Below are 26,459 nucleotides of genomic sequence, written 5' to 3'. Positions count from 1 at the left end.
TTCACAATGAATCTATACATAACACACTTTTTACCATCAAGCAGTTTGACCCAACACTGGTGTGTTTTCGATTCTTTCTCCTAGTACCTAGGATCAATGATCATCAGGGATCTACGAGGGATCGAGTCCACACAAGACGCCTGCGCCAAAATTAGGGTGAATATCACTGGAAATAACTAAGAATCTACTGAAACCATTTTGTTGACTATGAATGTTAATAAAAGACAGTAAATGTTTACAGTGATGATTTTAGCTGACAATCACCATTTGTCACAATCAATTTGAAGTGCAGGAACCATTGTGTGTCATAGGCTATATCATTTTTTATAGCATCAAAGATCTAAGACTAGTTTGGTCTATGTCCCATCCAATAACATGGAGGAGGCAAGGTTTATAACATGGGGGTGATGAAGATGATTTGGCTTCACTTTTGAGGAGCTGTCCAGCTTTATTTACAGTCAATAGTTTGCACGACATGTACTTTCTCTTTTTATTGTGTCCCTTACAGAAATCAAAAGACTCTAGAAAGGGTCCAGTTGTCATCCTGTCCATCACCTACCGAGGGGTCAAGTTCATCGATGCAGCCACGAAGGTAAAGGGACAGTATGTGTGTGTGTGTCTCTGTGTTTATTGATCTGTACAACTCACACACCCCAGGTTCAGCCTCCATTAGCAGCTGATTTCCAGTCACTCCCCTCCACTTCCTTTGCCGTCTCTCCATCAGTCCATCGTCGCAGAGCACGAGATCAGGAACATCTCCTGCGCCGCCCAGGACCCAGACGACCTCTGCACTTTTGCTTACATCACCAAGGATCTGAAGAGTGGCCACCACTTCTGTCATGTCTTCAGCACCGTGGAAGTGGTGAGGCAAACACGTCAACACTGTTAGAAACATGGGCCTGAAGCAAAGACTGTTTATAAAGATGGACGCTGCGTCTCCACTTCCTCGCACTATTCAGAAGTGAAGCCAGAATATAATCGATGCAATCATGCACGGTGATGTTAGTTTGAACCAGAGTAGCGAACGAGGGGATGGAGCCAAGCTATCAAAGTCAGTCTCATTTCACCCCGTTTTTTAAAGCATCAAATAACAAATTAGAACCAAACTTATCGTAATAGTCTGCACTTGTTCATCTGTGTGGTAAGAACTACCTACAGTGACACACACCATATTGGAGAAAAACGTATTTGGACGTTTTAATTTGGTCCATGTCCCATCCACTAACATGGAGGAGGGAGAGTTTTTTACCTAAACTGCAGTCAGCCACTAGGAAACGATCAAAACAACTTGGCTTCACTTTTGGGCAGCTGTCATGTCGTCCATCTTTATAAACAGTCTATGATGTATTTGATTCTTTCCCCTTCCTTTAACATGACGAGATAGGACGTTAGCCTCTGCGAATGTTCACACTCTCCGAACTCTCCGAACTCTCCTCTGGTTCTTTAAAGTCCTTCAGACATGAGCTTTTTATAAACTCATTATTGAGTCTAAAAACCAGGTGTCCTTTGTGGGATGTCAGGAATCCTGCGATCAGAACTGCATGCTGCATCCGATGAACATCGTTTCCTTTGATTGGCTCGTCAAATGGCTTAATTGAAGTTCCACTCCCGCTACGCTTGGCATTTCCACGTACAGGCAACGATTATGTTGTAATTTGTGTCTCGGCTTCTGTAAAGGTTGATTACAGTAAATCATCTGTGACCGACGGGCGACTGCAGAGCCACGTTTACCTGCAGGGAAACTGTTTTAACTGAGCAGTAATGATTTGATTTGAGTTTTCACAAGACCAGATTATAAGTTTAATGCGTCACTCATTTGTATTTAACACAAGTCAACAAAAAACTGTGTTTTGCTTTTCTCTGAAAATGAGCTGTGGGATAATTTTAATAATTATCCCAACGATTTGAGGAGAAAAGCTTTTCTGTGCTACGCTATGATTATTTTTTTGTGTGATTCATAATTATGGTATTTCTAGTTATTGAAATGTAAAATATATAAAATATTGAATGCATCAGAAGTGATTAGAATTATAAATATGGTAAACTTTGATGATTAAAGCCACTTGTTGCTTTTCCAACAACTAATTATTAAGCAGAGGTTTACTATGGAGGTCGTTTAAGGATCCAATCAAATTAGTTGCAAATACACTGGGAATCAATTAAAAAACCTATCAAAACTTAAAGACAACCACTGTGAGGACGTTGTGTCCGCACCAGCTGAAGTAGAAGGACTCATGTTTGGTTTGTTCACACAGACACAGACCTACGAGATCATCCTGACGCTGGGACAGGCCTTCGAGGTGGCCTATCAGATGGCGATCCAGTCTAGGGCGAGACAGTACGTCCCCCCTTCATCTCATGTCTCAGAGGTCATCGAGACCAAAACCACCCGTCCTGCGTCCCAGTCGTGGAGCAGCATGCGGAGATCAGCAGTGAGTACCACCTCACAAACACCGGAGCACGATGAAAGTGTGTATCTGTGAGTGTGTGCGATCGTAAGTCACGAAACGTGCACGGACCTCGTGACCGACTTCTTCCTGTGAATAACCAGTGGGCCACCTACAGAGGAGGCTTCACTGTGTGTGCGTGTGTGTGGGAGAAAGTGATGACTCATTACTTTACTTCCAATTTCCTCTCGCCCAACCCCCAACTCAGTGACTCACTCCGATCGGGGGGGGGGGGGGGGTTTGCCTTATTGTGCCTATATGCGAAACATGATGAATGAATAGTTTTATTTGTTGCTCGCAGGCGGGTGTATGATTTCCTGTGGGACTTCTCTCAGGGCTCCGCCGCGCCGGTTGGACCCATCCGCTGCTTCCTCGCCATTGATTGACTGTGTTGCGTAAACGCTCACGTAGACCTCTGATGCATTGACCTCTCAGGCTGCATATAATGAGCCTCCGGTGATCACTGTCACCCGAGAGTAGCTGCACAGCCGGGAGCTCCGACGCTGCCCGGACCACATGCTCATGCAGGGACACAAATCACTTTGGTTTACTACCTGCCTGTGAGGATAAAATATGGAGTAATCACAGAGCTGCATAATGAGTGCGGCTGCTTGTTAGGTTTCCGTGCTCATTACCGCTTCTACGAATGCACCCAAATCTGCTTAGTTTAGACGGAAAGTGTTGCAGACAAACAGTTGGCGAAGCTCCACCCGCCTCACTTACAGTCACTACACCTGTTAAACTTTGAATCCTGGCTTTTTTTATCAAATACAGTTCATCCATATACAGTGATGATTACAGGAGATTTCCTATCTCAAGATGATTGAGTAATATTTGAAACAACAATTTGACTAGAAGTCAGTTTTGCCTGCTGAAATGACGGTGGATCATTTTATCATTTTTAAGCAAGAGAAAGATGTTCGGCTCATAAAACAGAGGAGAAGAAAATGAAAATTGTACACGAAAATAAAACGTAGCCTACGTCAAACCTTCATGAAAGCTTTACGATAAAAAAAAAGGTTTTATGAAGAGATTTAAACGACACTAAGAAGTTCCTAAAATTCGTAGTTTATTATATAGTTTATTGCGCTAAAAGACAGAGGATGAAGTCAGCATGGAAATAAAGAAAAAGCTTTGTTCTAGCAAAGCTTATTAAACCAAGTATATTTATTTTAAGCAGGATATTTATTCTTAAATAACACTGTTTACCTGCTACTTGTTTATATGTACGTATGTTTTAACGTTACAAGAGAAATGGTTGTTATGATGAAACCGAATTAAATATGTCTTCGACAAATGTGATGTTCATAAATCTCTGGTATTCGTAGGTTTGATGGAGATTAGTCTGCTCTCTTGCATGTTCCCAGAAAGTGCATGAAAATGTAACTTGTAACTTTATAAAGGACTCACTGCTGAGGGGAATAGACTGTATATAAAAATGTAGGACACGTCTCCACTTCCTCCTATTGTACAAAAATTAAAGAAGATTTTGGCCGGTGTTTTTAGCATCAAATAACTAATTAAACCCATAATTAACGTCTACTTTTACTTCCTAATTTGGTCCAATTCACTAACATGGAGGAGGTGGGGGTGTATGAAAATGATTTGGCTTCACTTTCCATGTCGTCCATCTTTATAAACAGTCTACATGCTAATGATCACAGCTAACGTTAGGGCAGATAATTCATTCCTCACACTTCACTTCTTGTGCTTTTAGATTTGTGAAAAGTTTAAAGAAAAAGAATCTTTACATGTTGAGAAAACCAAAGCTTCACACACCTGCCGTGCCTAGTCACGGTTGCCAAGTGATAATTTGGACAATCAGCGATGGTTAATTACAACATGTGAAGTTGAATCATTTTCCTGTGAATAAAAACAACTTCTCCTACCGCTGTCACTAAAAACATCCGGTGCCTTTACAATGCTCTGTCCCGCTCTTCTCTCTCGTTTTCTTTAACATGTCTTTGTTCTTGTCTTCTTGGTCCTCCTGCCTCCCAGGGTGCCCCTCTGCTCGAATGCCGCTGCTGTCACTGTCACACGTGTACTACCCACCGTCCTTCCTTCCTCCCGTTGCACTCTGTTAGCCCTGGAGTCCAGGTCCTTCTCTTTCCTTTCCTCTATTTAACCTTTGAATCATCACACATCTGCTTCCACACCACTCCCCTCCCCTCTTTTATTACGTTCCCCCCCGGTGTCTGCGGGTGCCGCGCTGCACTTTCTGCCCCCCCCCCCCTCTCGTCTTGTGGATCTTAAAAACCCTCAGCCATGAACGTTCTCCTCATGCCTTTACTTTCCCCATCTCTCATCTTCATCATCTCATTTTCACACCTTAAGATGCAGTTAGTTCAAGACAATAAGGAGAAAAGGTTTTTTTTTCTCGATGTGTTTAACCTTGTCGTTACGAGGACTGTTGGCCAGTGAGGGGGTTTATTCCATAGCGGTGATAAAAAAAGAAGTTGAAGTGGACTTTGTTGGATCATTTGCTGAATACTGTATCTACCTACATGTTGAACTGAAGGTGTAAACTATAACATACTAGGTTGTTTTGACATTGTAATTCTAAGTAAAGTGACTGCTCATGTTATGACAGAAGCCACTGGTGTAGAGCACGTGCTGCTTTTAGACGCAGTACTTTAACACGAGGGTCGTAGCCTTGGTTTTCCTGCTGAGTGTATTTCCTGTCAGACATCATCCATGTTGTGGATTGACGAACCTCGACCTTGTCTGTGATCGATAACAACGATCACCGGACTGTGCCTCTGAATCCACATGCACGTTTTGTGTGTGTGTGTGAGAGAGAGAGAGAGAGAGAGAGAGAGCTGAGGACTCGCCAGTGTTGGCGAGAAATGGCCGCCACTGCTCCGCCCGTCTCACGCCCTCCTCTCGTCCCTCCTCCCTCCCTTCCTCTCCCCCCCCCCCTCCTCCGGCAGATCGACCCCCTGGAGATGGACGCAGACATGCAGTCCCTGGGCAGCACCACCTGGCTCTTGGACCAGCGCGACTCCAACAGGCGCCCCGTCAGCACCAAGTACGAGACCACCATATTCTGAGGCCGGACCCCCCCACCCGTCCACAGCTGCCCCCTCTGCCCCCCCACACACTTTCCTCTTACCCTGCATCCACTTTTTCATCTCTCTCTCTCTCTCTCTCTCTCTCTCTCTCTCTCTCTCTCTCTCTCTCTCTCTCTCTCTCTCTCTTGCACTCACACATACGTACATGCGAGCCCCGTGCCTTCTCACTGTGATGGTATAGCAACCCCTCAGGGCTGCCTACTCCTGCACCCTCCTTTGCCCTGCCCAGCGACCTTCATCACCAACCTCCCGCCCGCCATGACAAACTCTCCCGTGCCTCCCCCCCCTTTCCGACTACCCCCCCGGCAGCCTCCCTCGCCTGTTGCTGCTGCAGCCAATGGCGGAGCCCTGGAACGGAGGATCTCGGACTGATCTCATTTTACAGTGGCCCTGCTCTCTCAACCAAACTGCCTCTTCCTCCTCATCCTCCTCCTCCTGACAGCTTGCATCTGCCTCCAAATCCCCGATACCTCCCAGAGGTTGCATCTTTATATTTCTTCCTCTTTTTTTTTTTTTTTATTCATATTGATTCACAAACAGCTTGATATTTTTTATTTTGCATCTAGACTCCTCATTAGCAAGTTTGAGAGTTTCCAGCAAGCTTAAGTTTTAATATTGAATAAATACAAAGTAAAAAGTTTTATGTCACACCAAAGGAGCAAGTCTGTCAATGGCTCAAGCTTGTTTGCTTTCTTCCAGAGAGTTAATGAGAATATCGATGGTGCTCTCAAGTCCGTACAGCAAATATAAAGCTACAGGCAGCAGCTCAGTGTAAAGGAAGCGTGAGGAAACAGCTTCTCTGGCTTCGTCCACTCGTCCGTCCATCTCATTTCTTTAATCCGTATCAAATTCAAAGTGTAAAGATGACAAATAACTTCTTTCTGTGCCAAAGTATTTCCTGTTACTTTGTGTGCAGGCCCCTGATAGCGCCCGAAGTTTGCATTTTTATTCTTACCTCCACCAAGGAGGTTATGTTTTCACCCCTGACCCCTGTTTGTTCGTTTATGTGCAAAACTACACACATACAACTGAACAGATTTCCACGACACCTGGTGGAAGGATGCGGTATGGGTCAGGGAGGAACCCATTATATTTTGGTACGGAAGTGGACGGATCCAGGGAAAACATTTTCAATTTCTTTAAAATTACGAGATACAGTGTTTTTCAATAATTTCATTAAATTCTCAGAGAATAATTCTTGGATCTTGATGAAATCAGACATGTTTAGGGACCTGGTATCTATGAGTGTGAGCAGTGTCTGGGCAGAGGAACTTTACTGAGTTCTGCCTGTTTCAAACCATTTTGTGAACTGATGAAGAGTCGGGACGACACAACCTCCTGTAAAATGGCGATTGTTTTACTCGTAATCTTTAAGATTTATTTTATACAATAGAGATACAGTGTGATTTTCAGAGGGGGAGTTCTCACCTGTGTTCAGCTTTTGTACGAAGCTAACTTAGCCGGCTGCTAGCTGTAGTTTAATATTTATGTCACAGACGTGAGAGTGTTATCAGTGTTTGCATCTATTTCTCAGCAAGAAAGCATTTAATCGTTTTCCTTTTACTCGCAGACTAAAGATTTAAACTTCCAATGTGTAAAATATTATAAAAAACATTTTCAGCATAACTTTTTATTTTTAATTTACTGACTTTTGTCGATAATTTTACTTGTTTATTTGGGTGTTTTGCCTCAAGACATGATTTTTTTTTTTTTCTTTCTCCATCTGTAGCCTGTCCTGTCTTACCAGGCATCTACCACTGTGAGGCACTCATGAGGAGGCTGCTTTGCTAGCATGGGAATGCAAGACGGAACAAATAATCAGTGAAAGACAAAAAAAGCCCCAAAAAAAGCAGCTACATGCAGCAAACAACCTTTTTTTTTTTCCTTTCTACACATTTGTACAATACTCATGATAACAACAACACGACGGAATCTATCGCTGATGTCTGAACTCAAACGGACTGAGAACTGAACCCTCACAAACACACACACACACACACACACACACATTGGAGGACAACTTTCCTACACTATCCCGAGGACAACAGCCTTACTTGATTTATCGGGTTATCTATAATCAACTAAAGCCCCGACCACCTCCTGCCCCTTGACCTCCCTGAGCACCACCACCCAACAGCTGCACGCCCCGCCCCTGCTTCTACGAGACTTTTTAAAAAAAGAGAAAAGAGACAACGCGTCTGATTTCCTGCTGTTGTGTTGAACTGACTCCGACTGGCTGGGATGACGTTGTTGTTTCGCTGGTACAGTTTGGTCCAGATGAGTCTTTCCGCTCTGGTCTCGTTCTGCCCTGTGCCTCTCAGCAGTCACGGTAGCACCGAGAGAGACTGCAAATCACGGCATCTTCTTCTTCTTGTTGTCAATTTAAAAGAAAACACTGTGTTCCAAAAAAAAAAAAAAAACGAAGAACGTGGCACTATCCCTTTTAATACCTTCTTTTTTTTTTCTTACGATGCAAATAGGAAAAAAAATCGGTGCATTTTGTGATACCTTTTTGATAGACGGGGGAAATTTGACTGAACTACTTTGGGAGTGAGCGATTAGAAGACGGGGTCGTGGAGGAGATCCTGACATTAAGACAACCAGAGGCAAAGGGAAAAGACACAACACAAGCATAATGGAGTGTACTGACTTTGCTTCTGCATCTCACAATTATGGCAATCGGAAAACAAAAAACATCCTCAGTTTAACTCGAGTGTATTATCAACCAGCCCCGAGCACAATTTTGCACATTTCCCCCAAACATAGCATCTTATCATTATCGGTATCCATGCTGGTTTTTCGCACCGATTTAGAATAAAGCAGAACACGCAAAAGTATGTCACTTGAAAATAAACGGCAGTGGAAAAAAAAGAAATAAAAGAAATGACTAAATTCCACGACATTAAAAAAGGAGCCAAGTTTTTAAGAAAAAAATGAATCTGGTGTGGTGTCGAATGGATTTGTGATGCTGAGGACGTGACACAATCTTTTTTATTTTTTTTTATTTCTATTTTGAAGAATCTTCCTTCTGCTGCACTGTGACTCAGAAATGCTCGTTGTGGAGTCGACGCATATCTGTGGGCCCCCCCCCCCCCCCCCTCCCTCCACACCCCCCCCCACTCTGTGTGCGCTACCTGCTGTGCGTGCTTGTGTGCCTTGTTTCTCTGTGTGTCCTCATGGGAGTTTGGGACTGTTACTGTTACATCACCGGCCACCGTCCTTGTTTGTGTGCTGCTGCGGGAGATGCGAGGTTTCTTTTTTTCGAGCTCCTCTCCGGTGTGTGTGTCTGCTGGAGACTGTTAAAAAAGATGTAACCGGTCTCGTGTGCGGCGGTGCCGTGGCTGCGTCGCCATTGCCGCCATTGTTCTGACTGTTCACTGTTAGCTTCCACTGACGATGCATGTTGGCAGTGTCTCCTCTCTGTGTGTGTTCTGTCCTCCCTCGATGCACTTGGCCTGAGCAGTCGTCGTTTGTACCGTAGCAGTGTCTCGTCTCCTCTCACTCATCTGCTTTTTATGTTCCCCCCCCCCCTCCTCACACACAAATCATCCTCATCCCTCCTCCACTGTCGTCATCCCTTCCCCAACTACAGATTTTCTGTCACGTATGTTCTCCCATTTTGTGCGTCACCAAGACAACCTGCTCCAGTATGGATGCATAATATAAAAAAGCATTACACTTTAATGAGCAGCAGCTATTTACAGCAAGTTTTGGTGGCATGATAATGGCTGTGCATGTACCAGTCTCTTTTAACATTGGTGTTTTCCTTGTGTAGCTCGCCCCAGCGTTCAAGTTTCCGGATACCAAGCTGTGAGTTGAAGGGGAGCGGCCGCTGTGAGTGTGTCTGCGTGCATTGAGTTTAGTGGGCAGAGCAGTGGAAAGAAAAGAGAGGGAGGTAGAGAGAGAGAGAGAGGAAATGAGAGGTAAAGCCTTACGAAAAACATGCAGGGCCGACCAGCGCTGCTCTGACATTTAGATCCCACTCTGTATATCCCCCCCTGCTCCTGCACTGACCCCCCCCACACCCACACACACCACACGATATGAATCCCAACACGACACGGACGAGACGCAAGCCGTTGTCCCACATCAGCGGCCGAGCGGGACCAGGTGTGTCCCTCCCGTCTCCAGGAAAGGTCAGCCAGAAAGGTCAAGACTAATTCCTGGCCTCCGTGTGACTCTCTGATCTCATCATGTAGGTACTGTAATGTTTTAGAGCACCGTAGACCATTAATGATATAGACCGTTAATGAGCATTTCTATTGATTCAGGTCTATGGGAGATAGTCACAGCAGGGGGTGAAGGGAACTGTAACAGAAATGTAGAGACGAGAAAAAAGAAAACTGTACCAGCATCCGATGCTTTGCCCATGTTTGTGGACAGAGTGTGGCTCAATGGAAATGTGATTCTGTCTCAAATTTCAAAGCAATATTATATTAATGAAATTAAATAAGACAATGACAAAAAGAATCCCTCTCACGTCTGTTGTCGGCATGACTTTTTGTTTTTACTGGTTGAGTGAGAAAAGACAGAAAAGAGAACGTGAAACCAGCCGTTTAACAATAAAGAGACAACTATTACAACCTGCTAATTATTGAACGATTACGACCTTCAATGTTTCCCAGAGGTTAGTGAGGTGTGTGCGACTTCTAATTTAAACCATCAGCCTAAATTTGTGTCTTTTTAAGTCTCGGAGCAACACGTCTGATTCTGTATCGTATTTTCTGTATCGTCACAAACTCCTCGAACTTAGTGGATGAAAAAAAAGTGATTTTCAAATAACTTCCAAAGGTCCAACAAAACAAAATGCAGCATTACTTAATTTCTATGAAAGACAGAGCGTATTATATAATTTCCACTTATTATATTTTTATAACAAAATACTGCATTGGTGTTTTTCTGTCGTGCCGTAGTAAATGTGGAGATACGATATTTCTGCCAATCTGGAGTAATAATTGGGTTTAATCTTTTTATGGTGTTGCAGACTAATTCATTGTTTTATTCATGTTGTTAGAAACGTATTTGAGGATCCTGGAATTACCTTTAAAACCAAAAGAAGTGTTAAAGACCGTATGTTTCTGTTTTCTTAAGTTTCCATGCATTTAAATGTTCAAGCTCCAAGAAGGTTCCAGATCCCAAGAGTGGTTTAACACAAATTAATACAACTCCTCTAAAGATTCTGCAGAGAACACGAATGCTTTGTTTACTGTGGCAGGTAACCAGTGTATTTATTTCTGTACAATATGAAAAATGTCCTCATGTGACTCGCTTGAATTGTGTTCAACTTTTCACCCTTTGAAACTTTCTTATGTTGTATAATCGATCACATGAACATCCTGTCCGTGACCTTCAGGGACAACACATCCGATCTTGCAGGAATAAACTGTTAAACTTAAAGATACCTGCATTTTCATTTGTTTGGACGTCAACGTGCACTGATCAACCGGCTGCCTGAATGAATTGAAAAGTATTCAATTTGTGATTTAAGCACAAATAAGCAGCTGTTTAATAATAACACACTAATATCAAGTCTGTGTTTGGTTTGTGATTTTAAGAAAATCAACAGAGATCAGAAGAAAAAGAAAAAAGTGCATCGTGTCTTTGGTAACTTACACAAACATCTTTATTACTATTAACAAATTGTGAACATATTTCTTGGTACTTTGTTTTTCCTGTTGACAGTGAAAGAGGTGAAACCTAATAAAATCAACCAATCACATTTTATTGGTATAGCCCCGAAAAACCCTATGAACACAATCACCCACCAAACTGTACCACCCTCTCATAATAATAATTCAGTACTTGACCTATTCTTATTTTTTTTTTTCTAAATGTTATAGTTTTAACAAAATATAATACTATACTTTTTGGCATTTTATGACTTTTTCTTATATGGAAGCGACACACTGTAATTTTTTTTTACGTCAAAATAACAACTTAGTATTTTTTTTTTTTATGCATATATGTACTGCTGCTCATGCTGAACGTGAGGAGGCTTGAAAACCCCAACGAGTGAACCCAAGAGAACTTATTAAACTGTGTTGCTTCGACATCTCTCAACTGATTCTCCCTGTAACATCGTCGTTCTCTGTATTAACATCAAAGCCACGAGCTCAACCGTTGAGGTCACTTCAGGTCACACTCGGCTCGAGGTCTCTCCGGCCTCGGCCGCTCCTGGTGGGAACAGCAGTTTCCGGAAGATCGGTGCAAAGTAGGGACCAAAGGCCGCTTTGTTGAAGTGGACGATTTTCCTAAACACCGTCGACAGCTCAGCGAGCTCGGCTCTCACCAGGCCCAGGGGGGCGAGCAAGTCAAGACTCACTTTGGCAGGACCGGCCTGCAGCAAGGCCCAGAGGAAGCCCTTCATCCTTTGTCCTGTGTTTGATGGAGAGAGAGAGAGAGAGTCAGTTCTCTGCAGCAGTAGCAGCAGAGATAACCGATGCTAAATGACATTATAATACATGTTTCTTTTGTTGAATAAAAATCAGAACAGACCAAGATATTAAAACTATATAAAATGCAGTTTTAGCCCTGAAGGTTTTTTTTCTATCAACCTGAAATGTCTGAATTTTCTAAATATAAAGTGAACGCATGACGACCACCAACCAGAGGTTACCTGAATAAAGTTTTCAACATGGGATCAAACAATTAACACTTATATAACATATGAGCATTTACAATATTTACAATTTATCAAATTTAATACATTTTAAGGTAAAAGTGCTGAACATCTCCTGGTACCAGCTCCTAACACGTGAGGACTTTAAGCTTCAATGTAACATATGGTTGCAAATATACAAACATTTGTTCATCATTAGCAAACAGCTGCAGCGATGGACAGTCTGAGGAAAGTCATGTGACTTCTATTAGAGCATGTAAACCTTTTTACATTAAGTCTTAATGAAATTAAAATTATGGCCCTGAATATGAGCAGCATAATAATGTCTCCTTTAATGGTCGGATTCATTCCTAATGAAAATGTTTAATGAGCTTTGAGGGGTTCGTATTCTCTATCATCTGTAAAACATTTACCAAATACTCCTGAAATGAAATAAAAAAAAAACACCACTAATATCCAGCTATAAATACATGGAAATGGAAATATAAAGTTAAGAGTTACAGCATTTCCCTCCATTGGTGCTGCAGCTACTTACTGATCAGTGTCTCGTGCTCTGACCTACGACTGTGCGGACGCGGTTGTTGTGTTTAAACAGGTCACATATTTGTCCCTTCAGCAGATCGTGGTTGTCCTGAGGCAGCGCCGCTCTCCCCTGGCTCCTCGCAGCGTCGTTCACCTGCAGCACAGGTTTCTCCCCGAGCCCCAAAAGCGCCCCCTTCAGGTCCTCGTCCCTACAGCAGCCAGAAGCAGACACATTACCCGCAGGCTTCGTTAGATGTGTATTAGGTCACAGGCAATTCACAAGCAATGCTGAGAGTTCTGGGACTCGCACGGGTCAATAAATTTGGGTCTTAATAACATCTTGGTCTCTCAGGAGGTTTAGATTGAATAAAATTACATTTTAATAAAGGTGATTAAGGAAGAAATGGCCTGTGCTACAGTTTTACTGCAGCTCAGCTCCGAGTGTGAACAGGCCTTTGGTATCACAAGCTGCTGTTCCACATCTATCCACTAATCATGACCCGGGCTTCTCTTGAACAGAAAGAATGAGGTTAGCTGGATCCGTTCTGACAGGCCTCCTGCCTCCTGTCACCTCCGTTGGTTTTCCTACTCGTACGCTACCCGTTATTCTTGACAGCCGGTACATGCATCACCGTGTCCCCCTCTTACCTGGCGTGACTGTCCTCCAGCAAGGCAGCGGTGGTCTGCTTCAGTTCACCAGCAAACCCCTTCAGAAGGAAAACCGCTTCCCCCGGTCTGAGCTTTGGTCAGCAGCAGCACCGACGCCTCCAGGACCAGCTTCTGGAGCCTGAGGGCCACAGTGTCCAGGCGACCTTTGTCCAGCAGCACGATCTGTGTTGGGGTCACATGTGGTTAATCACGAGGGAATTTCAAGCCTCTGCATTAGAAAAGAAATAGGTTTATCTAGATGAAAACAATCTGGGTTGATAAAAAAAAAGCTGCAATGGATATTTTTCACCTGTTTGTTTGATTCTTAACAGGAATATGTAAAAACTGTAAAACAGATTACCGCCAAACTTGGTGGGATGATGTGATATGAGTCAAGAAAGACTTAATACACCCTGAATAATCAATAAATCATAATTCAATTAAAAAAAGGCCTGGTGTGTGAGGCTGCCGCTGACCTCAGGATCTTTCTGGTCCTGCGGGTCCCAGCAGAGCAGACGCATGTAGGCCCGGTTGAGGATGGGGGGGATGCTGACGTGGCCATCGGGACCGGGATAACCTGAAGCCAAGCGATGGTATCAACCAGAACATCTATTAAAAAAAACATAAATACTGTCAATAAATGTTCATATGATAAAGAAGATGAATACACTGCAGAGTCACAGAATCACTCCCGTGTAGAAAGGCCTGGAGCATCTCTGAGATTTTGCTAAAGGTGGAAATGAGGCTCTGGTTTGTTTCTATTTGAACAACACAGACGTAAAATCAATGTTTTCTTTGTTTTCATGAACAGAAAATATTGAAAGTGTCTGAGCAACAAAGAGTTTCTGCTCCGTCTGGAGACAGTTGCCTCCCCGAAGGAAATGATTGAATATTGTTCTTCTTAAGAGCTGAAATTATTACTTTATTAATAAATAAGTCGAACCGAAGAAAGATTACAATGTTATTTCATTATGTTTCAGCCTTTTTTTTGGAACAAATATCACTGAAAAACTCTGGTTCCAGCTTTTCACAATGTGAATGTTTGCTCACCTCAGGCTCTGGGATCATTTTAAAATGTTTTTTAAAGACCGAAACAATTAATCAAGTAACAATAAAACACTTGATTATAAAATAATTGTTTTAATACGCCAATATTTCACTTATCAGCCAAAGTAATGGATTTGCTGACGATATATATCTTGGAGGACGGAGTCAGGAACAGACGACTAACAGTTTGTCATGAAGGATATTTAGCAGTTGAGCCAACATGACTTTGTCAGCTTGTCACTTTGCCAGCGACTGTGATTACACAGCTGTACTCGCACAGAATATTATCGGAGCCAAAACAGCCACAGTTCATCAGCGATTGGCCGTCCAATGATCATGAATCCCACGCTCACAAAGTCACCTTTAGCATCTATCACTCGCATCGCAGCAGCCGGGGGGGAACAGAGGTCTAAACGCCCCCCAGAGGGACGTCCTTCACACTCACCGGACATCCTGTCCAGGATCTCCTGGAACTTGCCCTCTCTCGCAGCAGGAGATGGTGATACTGGATGGTGAAGTTGAGGTCGTCGCTCATCATCAGCCCCAAGACGCGGAGGATGTTCCTGAGGGGAGAGCGAGGGAGGAGGGTCGTGTTTGGGTGAACGTTATTGGAAGGTGTTATCTCAAAACTACACCAGCATGCAGACAAGCAAACTCTATTTGTGCAGCACTAGAGGAAGGGACAGAGGGAGAGCAGACAACAGAACAACACGGTTTTTAACCCACAAAGTAAACGCTATCAGTAGTGGAAATATAAAGTAGATGCATGAGACCTTATCCAAAGATGAACTGACATGCAAAGGGATTATTACAAGACACAAGTCTGATAAGGTTCAAATCATCTGGGTTCAGTGATCTTCAGGCTTAAAGGAAACAGATGATGCTCATGTTCAGATTCATAATTTTAACTTGTGTTATCACTTGAAAAGGTTCACATGCCCCAATGTGGAGAAAAAACACATCTCTCCTGTCCAGTGCTGCAGCTCCTCTTTGCAGCCTCTGTCTGAAACACTTGGTTTTGGCGCCTCCCGGTAAAGTTACTGCTGGAAGTTCATTATGCCAATGTCAGCCATTGAGATATCTGCCGGACAACTGACACACAATGTTTCAGGAGCAGTGTTTTCTGCCGGACTACTGAGCTCCCTTTACACTTTGATCTTTCCAACTTTGCCGAACTTTCACATAAAATACCTATAAAACACGCGAGAGGAAAGAGAAACCGAAAAAGCATCATGTGTCTCCTTTAAGCTTATTCTGCCAAAATGGTTTTAATCCGAGCGTCACCTCAGCAGCTCCACAGGGTCCTTCAGGTCCCTCAGTGCCTGCATCTCTGGGATTCGAACCAGAGCACACATAGACGCCATGGTCTCAATGATGTAAAGCATCAGCCCGTGGAAGTCCAGCACTCCGTAATCGGCCGCCCTCTTGATCAGCTCCATGTCCAGAGACTCGTCGATCTGAGATGTCAGTCTGACGTGTCGGGGCAGCAGCATCAGCAGGAGGTTCTAATGGGAAACATGTGCAGTTTACATATAGTTGACGCACAGAAACTTTCAGTTTATCCATCAAGGTGTGTCCTCTGGATTATTACAAAGAAGTTTTATCTAATAATAAAAAACATTATCAGAAGCTCAATCAATCAATCAATCAATCAAATTTTATTTGTATAGCCCATATTCACAAATCACAATTTGTCTCATAGGGCTTTAACATGGTGTGACATCCTCTGTTCTTAACCCTCAACAAGAGTAAAACTACTAAAAACCCTTTTAACGGTAAAAAGAACGTAGAAACCTCAGAGACACGTGTGAGGGATCCCTCTCCCAGGACGGACAGAAGTGCAATAGATGTCAAGTGTAAAGGAGAACATCACCAAGATAAAGGTTTTAGCAGCATTGATAAGGGTAAACATTTTGAAGCATAACTCAAGGTCAGTGAATTGGTGGATTAATGTCATTAATGGTCGAGTGTCAGAGGAGAAATACTATGTATCGAGCAGTCCTGCTGCAATCATAGTCCATGGTCAGCAGCCAGCAAGATCATGATCCACCATCAAGATCGGAGGCCACTATAGTCCACAGTCATTGTCCACTGCCGCCATTAGGATCCACCATCAGCTGCCACCTCAGCCGTGGTCCACCACCATTATCTGATGCCAACACGATAAAGGATCAGCCTTTAGTATCACGATCAGCCAGCACGATGCAGAATCCGCCATACTGGATCCACCATTACGATCTCTGATACGCGATCCACAGATCCTAATCCACGATGTGGCCGCAGCCGCGGCCCTGGATCTGCGAGCGATAAGGCAAAGGGACTCTGGGGAAGAAGTCAAGTCAGTAACATGTATTGATGGGATATGAATTCCTTTGATGTGATAACGATTGAGAAGAGGAAGGAGAAGCTGGAAAGAGAAGCTCCGAGTGTCATGTGTCCCCCGACCTTCTAGATCTACAGCAGCAGAACTAAGAGCAGGTCCAAGACAAGCCTGGACCAGCTCTAACTATAAGCTTTATAGCTGCACATAAGAAAGATTTTATGGCATCATTTTCACTGCAGCTGTCGAAATAAAAACCGTCCATGTGTCTCTGCTCCAGCTCCATTCACTAGTCAGTGAATTCAACAGGTGACATAAACCACAAGCTGTTCCTCAGGTCAGTACGTTTGGGAACTGCTGCGACAGTATTTTATCTGAACTGCTCAGATAGAAAAACACTGATCACGCAGAATAAGCAGCATTTTAATTTAGAGATTGGTTGTGGTTAAAGATGAGCATTTTTGTCATTTAATATTTTAATATTTCGATTTCATTACGTTGGGCTTCTGCCAATATTTAATGCTTTTGCTTTATCATTTTTTAGGACCTTCCATTACTGTGCTGCTTAAAATAAAATGTAACAAACCACAATTGACAAACGATGCAAAGCCAGTAGTGATGATAAGATTGTATAATATTATGTTTATCACTGATCATATCATTTTCTTAATGTTTTATGTACAATTATATCTCCTGTGTAATAATAGTTCCTGGTGTCAGAAAATTGATTAACCAGTCAAAAAATAAATAAATAAATTAGTTTAAACTATGAAATAGTTTGACCCTTAAATAGGAACTTAAAAATTAATTTGATGCTTTTATTCTCACGGTCTTTTCTTGCTTTGTGTGTGAGGAGTGTGTGACTGATAGTCGCAGGTTAAATAACAGGAAATAGGTCCAGTAAATGAAAGAGTAATGCTGAACTGTAGATCAGTTCAAAAGTCATTAAAACTACATTTCTTTTCTAATATTCAGATAGAAAACTTTTAAAATATGAAGAATTCTAAACAGAGTTTGGTTTACTCGTCAAAGCCGCAGCTCTTCTGGTTCAGGAAGCCGGGGATCATGGGTAATATCCTCCATTTGGTTGTGTTTCCGTCAGAGTTTAACACACTGATTGTGTTGTTTTTTTCTCTTCATGAAAAGTTGTCTATTTTGTTTTTGCTGAAATTGAAGCATGCCCATAAATCGATGAACTTTGAGTCACTGTCTAAAAAATGATAATTAAGCAGCCTCCTGCAAACACGACCCAATATTACAACAACCTTTACTTAATACACAAATAGCCCACAAGTATATAAAACCACATTATGCAGCAAAATGTATTCAAGACTTCTGGACTTTAAAGGAAATTAGGATTTTCTGAAACCTAATTTCTTTTGTTGAGGGAAGTTAATTCAGTTGTGGATTTACGGACTTGACCTCCTGCAGCACGGTGACAGCATGAGAGTAGTTGGGAGGATCTGAGTTCAGCTGCTCATGGAGGACGTCCCAAAACGCCCGCTGACAGACATCCTTCACTCCGCCCGCCAAACTACAGAGAGGAGCACGTTTGGAAGGAACACCGGTAAGAAGAGCCTGAACAGATTGATTTTTAAAAACAAGAGTAGCCAGGGTCACGTGACTGAGGTGGAGTTTGCCTTGCCTGTCCGTGGGAGTCTCCTGGAATTCGAAGCAGCAGCTTAGGTTCATCACCATCTCGTGTGCGAGGCTCATGTTGGATAAACGATTCTTCAGCTCCATCAGTCTGGATAATGAGGCGGTGGGCGGTCTCTCTGACACCACAGACAGGACACACACCCACAGATAATTAAAACTGCCACCGTGGTTATAATTCAATCAGTAATCCTCCCTGAACGTGCCTTAAAAACAATAAGTGCTATAATAAAGCTGCATACCTGCAGGAGAGTCACGCTTATCCAGCCGGGGAAGGTCGTCAGCCGCCTTGCTTCTTTGATTTGCCATGTCAGCGAAAGTCTAAACCTTTCAAACAGTGAATCATAAATAAGACACAACTTAATGAAACTGGTCGTTGAGCAATTCAGTTGTTTAGAGCGATAACGATCAGTGGAACGATCGATGATTTTGATGAACAGAAAATCTATTACAGCTTTGAAAAATTACTAAAATGATCAATAAATTGACTTTGATCTTTTCAAAATGTGACAGTTTGCTGCTTTTCTTTGTTTTAAGTAACAACAAACAGAATAGTCACGAGGTGTTTACTGTCTGTGGGACAAAAGAAAACTTTTGATGGTGTCATTTCAAGCTCTAAGTAACTGTGATGTAAAATCCTTTTTGCTGTCAGGTTGTATTTAGTGAAGATTTAATGTGAATAGTATCACATTCAGTAAAGTGGAAGTCTTTGGACGGTTGGTCAGACAAAAGTAAACATTGGTGTTGTGAGTCCTGTGATTGGAAATGATTCCACAAGTCTGATGTTTTAAAAACTAAACAATCAATCAATAATGAAATATAATCTTTAGTCTACTTCTAATTTTGAAAGTTGTACATTTTCTAAATCATATATTTAAGGAACAAAATATAATCATCACGATCGATGCCTCATTATCATTTACTTTAAGTTTAAAGTCTGAGCGAAGGTTGTGCCTTTAAATATTGTCGTACAATGTTTCATTACATTGTGATGATAATTGATATTGCCCTAATCTTAGTATCGCCTATATAACCTGAATGCGTCATAGACTGTGTTTTAGATGTATTTTTTTTTACTTTATATACAGTCTATGGGATACTTTCAAGTTTCAGGTTTTATTTGAACCTGTTTGTTCCTGCTTGTTCTTCTTCTGTGGTTCAGTGGAGAGAAAACTGCTGCTGTGTTTGTGTCAATGAAACAAACAGCTGGAAAAAGTCCTGGTTCCTTCTGACACCAACCACAACAAATACATGTACCACATGTGTCTCTGCAGGTTTGATACTGCACCTCGGAATGATCAGAATGAATACACAAGCAGTTTATTGTGCTGCTTCACTCAACTGTACGATGCCAGTGTGTTACATTTTCTGGATTGTCGGGCGATTTGTGTTTGTGTTCACAATTTATTAAATGTATTAATTCAATTCAAAATTTTTGGGTAAACTGTCATTTTGTTGGAATATTTGTTACATCCACAGAGTGAGGTTATGTTTTCACCCCTGTCCTTGGGGGGGGCGGGGCGGCTCAGTTTGGACAAAGAGGAGAAGCCAGGATTATATATTTTTTTGCACTTTCTTTTACATTGGGAGGTTGGAAATTTTAAATTATTTCTCAGAGATTCATAATTGATGATGAAAAAAATAAAATGAGACACATTTAGGGAACTGATGTGTTTAAGTGTGTGTAATTTTGTGCAGCTTGATTGAATTTAACAGAACTGTTGGACCTCGGTGGAGATATGTGCTCTACTTAGAAACTATTTTTGTTTCTGGTCTGATTTTTTGTATTTTTTATTACTAGAATGTTATTGTAGTTTTAATAAGTTTTAGAACTTTGTTTTGATGCAGTGACACTTGAATCTCCCTGTAAGTGACCAAATTCAAGTACATCTCATTTAAATACTATTACGTATTCCAAACTCCTTTTTTGTCTGATCAATGATAAAAACATTCAAGATTTGATGGCTCAAATCGGAAAACTGTGGTTTACCTAGATGTGTGGGACTTTATGAAGAACGTAACATATAACAAATACAGGCCAAAGCCTGAAAATACTTTAGAATAATAATAATTTGTCCTTGTTTGTATAAACTGTAGATGAACAAAGCAACGATAAAACCGCAAAGAAGAAAAAACAAACATTTGTTTTTTTCTACATTCACACTCAAAAAATTTCCCAAGACAGAAACGTACTGCAAATGATTTATAATTGCAAAATGTTGTGTAACAAACCATCTTGATAAATACGGGCATTAAACAAAGCATTATCTAAAAAAGTTGACCTTCCATCACAGCCACAGAACACAAATAGATATGATCATATTCTCATTAGAAAAAGAAAATAAAAGCATTAAAAAACAACTCCGGGGCCATATTTATATATTTGCATATTTCAAAATATTAAAACACCAATAGATTTCTGTTTTAAAATAACAAGGATAACTTAGAACAAATGTCAGTTTCACACTAAGTTACAGTCTCTTTCCTCACTTGAGCTGCTATGTACAAATAAACTCGTTTGAATCACCGCGCAGATGCGACTCATAACTGTAAAGCAAATGAAAAAGAAAATAAGTGCCAAAAGCAGGGATGTGCAGGACGCAGCACAACCAGATTAGTTTTTTTAGATAACTTAGTGTCCTATGACAAACATTTGTAAGCACTTTGAATTCTACGGGAGAAAACTTGCAAATTCCTCATGAGAGAAAAATCGATCGTCACAAAAGAAGCTGCTTGAATCGATTCTCTGCATCAAGCTTTATATTCCAGAACAGTGGGAGTGCTGCTGAGAAAGAGGCAAAGGGAGACCTACTGAATCAGAATGAGCAAACTAACAAACACCGGGCCTGACCTACTTAGATCCCAAATAAAGAGTGCCAAGTCGCGTGTGCATTGTAACAGATTGCACGTTTGGTTTGTGGGCGTTTTGCTGGTGATCTACTAAAGATAATTGCGCAAATGATAACAGGTGCAAACATGGTAGAGGCAGTAGTATTTAAATGAGCTACAGCAAAGAAATATTAATATAACTCAAAGAAATGACATGGGAGAGTAGCTGCGAGAAAGTAAATGCTGTGGGTAAAACAAAAAGAGCCACCGATGAAATTAAGAGAAGATGGCAGGACATCAGAAGGGGGGGGGGGGGCAGTGGAAGAGATGCCTCTGACCAATATGGCACGAGCGCTCAGGCGCGACACTCGGGCCATTGTAGCGCACATCTGTTGATGCCCATCAGTGCCCTGGCAAGAGAGGGATTTATTTTGCTTCTGTCAATCCAAACATGCTAACACGAGCAGAAAAAACCTGTTCTCTCCGTCTTCTTCCTGCCGTCTCCTCCTCACCACAATAACTGCAGAGCCATCTGTGCGGACTAAATGGACAGCGCCTGTTATTCTGCACGCAATCCTCAGTGCGTTAGTAGATCAGCTTGGATGTTTTTTTGCGGGTGAAATCAACACGTTTTTACACGCGCAAACCTTTAGTAGATCAGGCCCAGAGTCTTCTCCCTCATTCGCACTCTTACAAAACTGTACGAATAACATGTCTAATAACATCACGATAAATCCAGATTTCACTCCTGCGTCTTAATGCCGCAATTCATCAATGACTGTGTCGCAGTGTGACCCAACCCACACACAACTGAACCGTTTGTCGTACACTTCATCACCTCTTGTTCTTCCAGGCTTATTGTCTCCACTGGGTTAAACTGCCCTATTTACACCTGCTTTTGTCATGTGATCTGTGTTCAGACGTGTTATCAGGTTAAAGACATTTGATAAAGACCTGTTAGCCGCTGCCTTCGTCCACTCCTGGTATCAGTAAGTGCTTCTCTTATCTTAATTCCGCCTGCATTGGGATCGGATCTTAGAACGCTAATGCACAGCAAGGCACGTGAAAGCAGAACGAGTCATCTGAGATAACAGGAAGAGGTTTAGTTGGGTGATCCATCAACTGGCTTTTTCCTCCCAAACAACCTGCCCCCCCCCCCCCCGGGTTTCGGGTGCTGACCATAAACCTCAATGTTCTTTGTTCTATGTCGAGCCTCATCTCCTGGTGGCATTTATATACCAGGCTGAAATCTGATCCCAGTGTGAGCCGCACCACCTGAAGTCTGTTGGAAGTGTTCAGCATCATTTGCACTTGCATTAAAGCTAGGGTTGGTACGTCTGGAAAAACTAACAAGAGCAGGCGGCACTTTGAAAATGTGGAACTGATACATCCCACCTCCTCCCATCAGCCACCTCTCATCAAAGCAAACTGTCTGACAGCTGCTACAAGTCTCTAGAGACTCACTAGCCAACTTGACTCTGGGCCATGCACTGCAAACAGGTACAGCAGCCGATCATTTCATTCGGCATTGAATGAATTATTGGTTGTGTTTTTTATAATTTATTCTATGAGGGTGACGTCATTTATTTTTTGTTGAAGCGAACTTCGTTTGTTGATGGATATCAGGACATGAAGAGAATGTCAACAAATAAGATAAAAGGTGTTTCAGAAACCATTTTCCAACCCTGCCTTGAGCTGTATCTGGATCAGATATCAGCCACATCAAGTATATTCATATACTCATGTATATAAGAATCCACCCTGTATAATTTGGCACAACTGTCACCGTGGCTGCAGCTAAACTGTGTTTTTTTGGCTGTTTCTTTGTTGTGCTTCTGGTAGTGTGTTTAAATGCAGGCGACATCTTGCTGAGAACACAGAGGGAGGGGGGAGACGTGCCCGAGGGAGGGTTGGTTTTGGTCCGAGATATTAATGCATCGTAAATAGATGTGGTGTTGAAGTGCTCGTGGTGAAAACACCATCGGTTCCAGTTTCAACGGTCACATGGCTGTTAAACATGAGCAGTTTGTGGAGTCGGGTCCAGTTAGAGGGAGATTCTGAATCAAGAGCACAAATCCAGTCGTGGAGAGAAGGCAAGGTCACAGTGCAGTCAGTGCTCTGTGCCGTCAGTGCTACAGTGACACATCCTCTGCCCTGTGCCAAGGTACACACACACACACACACACACACACACACACACACACACACACACACACACACACACACACACACACACACACACACACACACACACACACACACACACACACACACACACACACACACACACACACACACACACACACACACAGAGAGAGATAAAGATGCACTGAGATCAATACACACACTTTACTGCTACGAGTCTTTAAGCATGTTGATGCGTGCAAAGATCTTGAGTGCAGGCCCCAGTTTAATGTTCATGGTGCTCATGAGATGGTCTTCCTTTAACAGGAGCAGGGCCTGTCCATCGATCTCCTGAGACCGAAACTCGTCCGCGATCTCCTGACAACCTGCGTGAAGAGGAGGAAGAAAAACAGACGAGTGTCAATCACAGTCAAACAGGATTCATAGGCAAAAATAGACAAGTGATTGATTCCAAATGTAAATCTTTTTGGATGCACTTCCCCCAAAACTGACCTGGCAGTGAACAAATGAACTCATAAACTTCCTCCACATTCCACCTGGTGGGGTCGTTGGGCAAGAACCGCTGACAGAGTGAAGGTGCATCTCTCCCAGCGCCGCCCTCCTGGTCCGAGGCCCTGCTCTGCTGCCGGCGAACGGGGGCCTGAGCCGGGGTCGGAGCCAGGGGTCCCGAGCTGGCTGCCGACAGGGGAGACGCTGGCTCCTCGTAGCTGGACATGTCCGAGCACGGGCTGGACTCCTCCTGACTGGGTTGCGAGGGATGAGGCGAGGACACAGAGCCGCCCTGTGTCTGCTGCGGCGACGGGGACAGCTTCTGAAAAGGGAAACATTCAGGTTTGACTTCAGGGTTCTACATTTAGAGAAAGTTAACGGCTCATCAGTAAAACACTCCCGGGACATAGTGTTAGTCACAGCAAAGATTAAAAGGGTAATAAGTAAGATTTATACTGTACATGACTGCTATATACCTGCAGGGAGTTGATAGGAGTGACTGATACCAAAGCCTCAATGATTCATTTGTCTGGTGCTTATAAAACTCACCGATTGGTCCAAACATGAGACAAAAGCACCCCCCCAACTGGATATTCTAGACCGAACCCTTGAGACATTATATAACTCGAAATATTTTGGCTTGAAAAGATTGTCCTTAAGCCAAATAAATATTTTCCAGCAATAAATAGTGTAATGTTACAGACTTTGGTATTTTAAGGGTAAGGGAAGAGCTGATAGAAGTAGACGTACCGTCAAAGAGCTAAAAAAAATATTAAATAACATCGTGCGCATGTTATTTAATATTTTTTAGGCAGAAAATCTTAGCCGACAGTTTCCCGTTTTTGATGGTCGCCAATAAAGGTTGACAAGGATCGTAAAGCACGTAATGACCCTTTAAAGCCAGAGGGAGATGATCAGGCACCGGCACAAATGAAGATTCAATTCATTAAAAGGCACCAGGCGTGAAAAGTGCAGGGTACAAAATGTGCAGGAGAGGCAGTATGTAATGGAGGTAAAGTGTTGATGAGGAAGTTTTACAGCGCGGAATGACTGAGTGTGTGAGTGTGAGTGTGAGTGTGTGTGTGTGTGTGTGTGTGTGTGTGTGTGTGTGTGTGTGTGTGTGTGTGTGTACAGTTGTTATAGATCCTGGTTGGGACTTTAGATGGGATACGAACTTTGTCGGGACCAAACATGGGGTCCCTCCGGTTTCAAACTACTTTTTGAAGGCAGCAACTTGTATTTAGGGTTCTGGTTATTATTATTAGGTCAAGTTTATATATTTAGCTGTGATAGTTATGGTGTGTGTTTTTCTGTACCTGCTTCTTGGCCTCTACACTGGAACGACCCTGAGATCTTCGTCGCCAGCGGTTGGTTGGTTTACTCCTCTCTGGACGGAAAAGGCCTATCCGCTTCGTGCAGCCCACATTGTACCTGTTCACAAAGACTCATTACAGTTTTCATTTACAGAAGGAGCAGCTGATTGTTTAAATAGCAAAATATAAAAAAATGTGACTTGCCTCTTTGCACAAACCATGGAGCAGAATCTTTTCGAGGCCTTGAAGGTGTAGGCAAAGTCGACCCAGCCGCAGTATTCACACGTCAGCTTCGGCTCTGGTTCTTTGTCTGTGGAGGTGGAAACGATATATAACCATGAGACACACATGAATAGACAAGAGCCACGCAGCAGTTAGGTGAAGAGAAGCAGAAGCATGAGATTACACTGAGACACAAAGAGGAGCAGTGGGTACAACACCATCATCATTCATCTCAGAGGCTCCTGATCTTTGTCGACTCTGTACCACCAGGCATTTAACTACATTGAGTTAAGAACAGATGGGTGGGCTGGCGATGCAGTGTAATTTTGAACATTTATCAACCTTAAAAGTACTGCAAATAAAATTGTCAAGGTCGGATCGGAGCACGCCGAGTTTCTTCAGCACGCTCATAAACTGATATGCACACACACCGGTGTACTTGTCAGATTCTCTTTGGCTCACCTGGCTGGTTCATGTCCTCCGGCTCGGAGTCGGTGTTCGCTGCGTTGCTGACTGGAGTTTTGTCGGGGTCGGAGGAGAGCTGATGATCCAGCTTCTTTGGGCTGTCGATGAGAATGGGCAGACGCTCCACCTGGTGTAGAAAATATTTACAACTGTGAATACAATGGTACAAACTCCAAGCTCGTTTCCTACCACACACCATTCATTCATACACTGCAGGTAGAGACATCAGGGGCTCCACGAGGGTCCAGTATCTTTCCCAAGGACACTTTGACATGCAGACTGGAGGAGCCGGGGATCAAACCACCAAACTTCTGTTTAGTGGTCCTATAACTTCCTTTAAAATACAGATGCTATGATCTTTCCTGCTAAATACAAAGTACATTATATCTGTTTGTTTGGCTCTTTATGTTTAGAGTGAGCATTTACATGCAATGTCCAGGAGGAGGCAGTGAGCCCAAAGTCTAGAACTCACAGTAAACATTACGCTGCACCTGAACAAAATGTTTAGTTTAATTTTGTTGTTTTTTTAGCTATTAAAAAGATGCGATGATGCAAAAGTCAACAGTTCTACAGTTACAATGTATAAACAATAACATCATATTCAAGGGAGATGACGAGGAATAAAGAAGGATTTCAATGCCTTAAGGTAAAGTAGCTGAGAGACTG

At 42.6% G+C, this 26,459-nt stretch overlaps 3 protein-coding genes and 1 long non-coding RNA gene across 15 annotated transcripts in view; 2 read left to right on the top strand and 2 right to left on the bottom strand.

Moving 5' to 3' along the window:
- Positions 1-11,922, top strand: part of anks1ab (ankyrin repeat and sterile alpha motif domain containing 1Ab) — a 46,010-nt gene extending 34,088 nt beyond the window's left edge. For 3 of the 11 annotated variants that reach the window (XR_004613790.1, XR_004613793.1, XR_004613794.1), the window contains exons 9-15: positions 85-156; positions 509-592; positions 725-862; positions 2,256-2,432; positions 4,429-4,544; positions 5,378-5,997; positions 7,248-7,354. Coding sequence is in view for 6 of the 11 variants with exons in the window: in XM_034584771.1 (XP_034440662.1) it covers positions 85-156; positions 509-592; positions 725-862; positions 2,256-2,432; positions 4,429-4,544; positions 5,378-5,699 (909 nt within the window). In the remaining 5 variants the exon portion in view is untranslated. Of the gene's footprint in view, positions 1-84; positions 157-508; positions 593-724; positions 863-2,255; positions 2,433-4,428; positions 4,545-5,377; positions 6,639-7,247; positions 7,355-9,293; positions 10,916-11,908 lie in introns of those variants that run through there. The other 8 variants (XR_004613792.1, XR_004613791.1, XM_034584776.1 and 5 more) reach the window with 8 other exon arrangements.
- LOC117761223 (T-complex protein 11 homolog) lies at positions 11,655-18,639 on the bottom strand. Its single transcript, XM_034584919.1, is given in 11 exon segments — positions 11,655-11,893; positions 12,696-12,868; positions 13,308-13,372; positions 13,374-13,490; positions 13,784-13,884; positions 14,800-14,832; positions 14,835-14,917; positions 15,639-15,859; positions 18,088-18,208; positions 18,320-18,445; positions 18,569-18,639. Coding segments are annotated over 11 exon segments (1,350 nt in total).
- A 3,499-nt stretch (positions 18,640-22,138) lies between these two features.
- LOC117761132 lies at positions 22,139-22,827 on the top strand. Its single transcript, XR_004613795.1, has 2 exons — positions 22,139-22,269; positions 22,627-22,827. It is a non-coding gene; the product is annotated as an uncharacterized LOC117761132 (long non-coding RNA).
- A 566-nt stretch (positions 22,828-23,393) lies between these two features.
- Positions 23,394-26,459, bottom strand: part of phc2b (polyhomeotic homolog 2b (Drosophila)) — a 30,480-nt gene continuing 27,414 nt past the window's right edge. For both annotated transcript variants that reach the window (XM_034584770.1, XM_034584769.1), the window contains exons 12-16: positions 25,791-25,920; positions 25,311-25,416; positions 25,110-25,224; positions 23,797-24,115; positions 23,394-23,669 (exon numbers count right to left, since the gene is read on the bottom strand). In XM_034584770.1, coding sequence (XP_034440661.1) covers positions 23,515-23,669; positions 23,797-24,115; positions 25,110-25,224; positions 25,311-25,416; positions 25,791-25,920 — 825 coding nt within the window. In that variant the 3' untranslated portion in view covers positions 23,394-23,514. The remainder of the gene's footprint in view (positions 23,670-23,796; positions 24,116-25,109; positions 25,225-25,310; positions 25,417-25,790; positions 25,921-26,459) is intronic.

The sequence above is a fragment of the Hippoglossus hippoglossus genome, chromosome 5 (genome assembly GCF_009819705.1).
Source record: "Hippoglossus hippoglossus isolate fHipHip1 chromosome 5, fHipHip1.pri, whole genome shotgun sequence".
In the NCBI taxonomy this organism is placed as follows: Eukaryota; Metazoa; Chordata; class Actinopteri; order Pleuronectiformes; family Pleuronectidae; genus Hippoglossus; species Hippoglossus hippoglossus.
The sequence above is the reverse complement of the archived record's forward strand: the minus strand, read 5'-3'. Positions and strand labels throughout refer to the sequence as shown.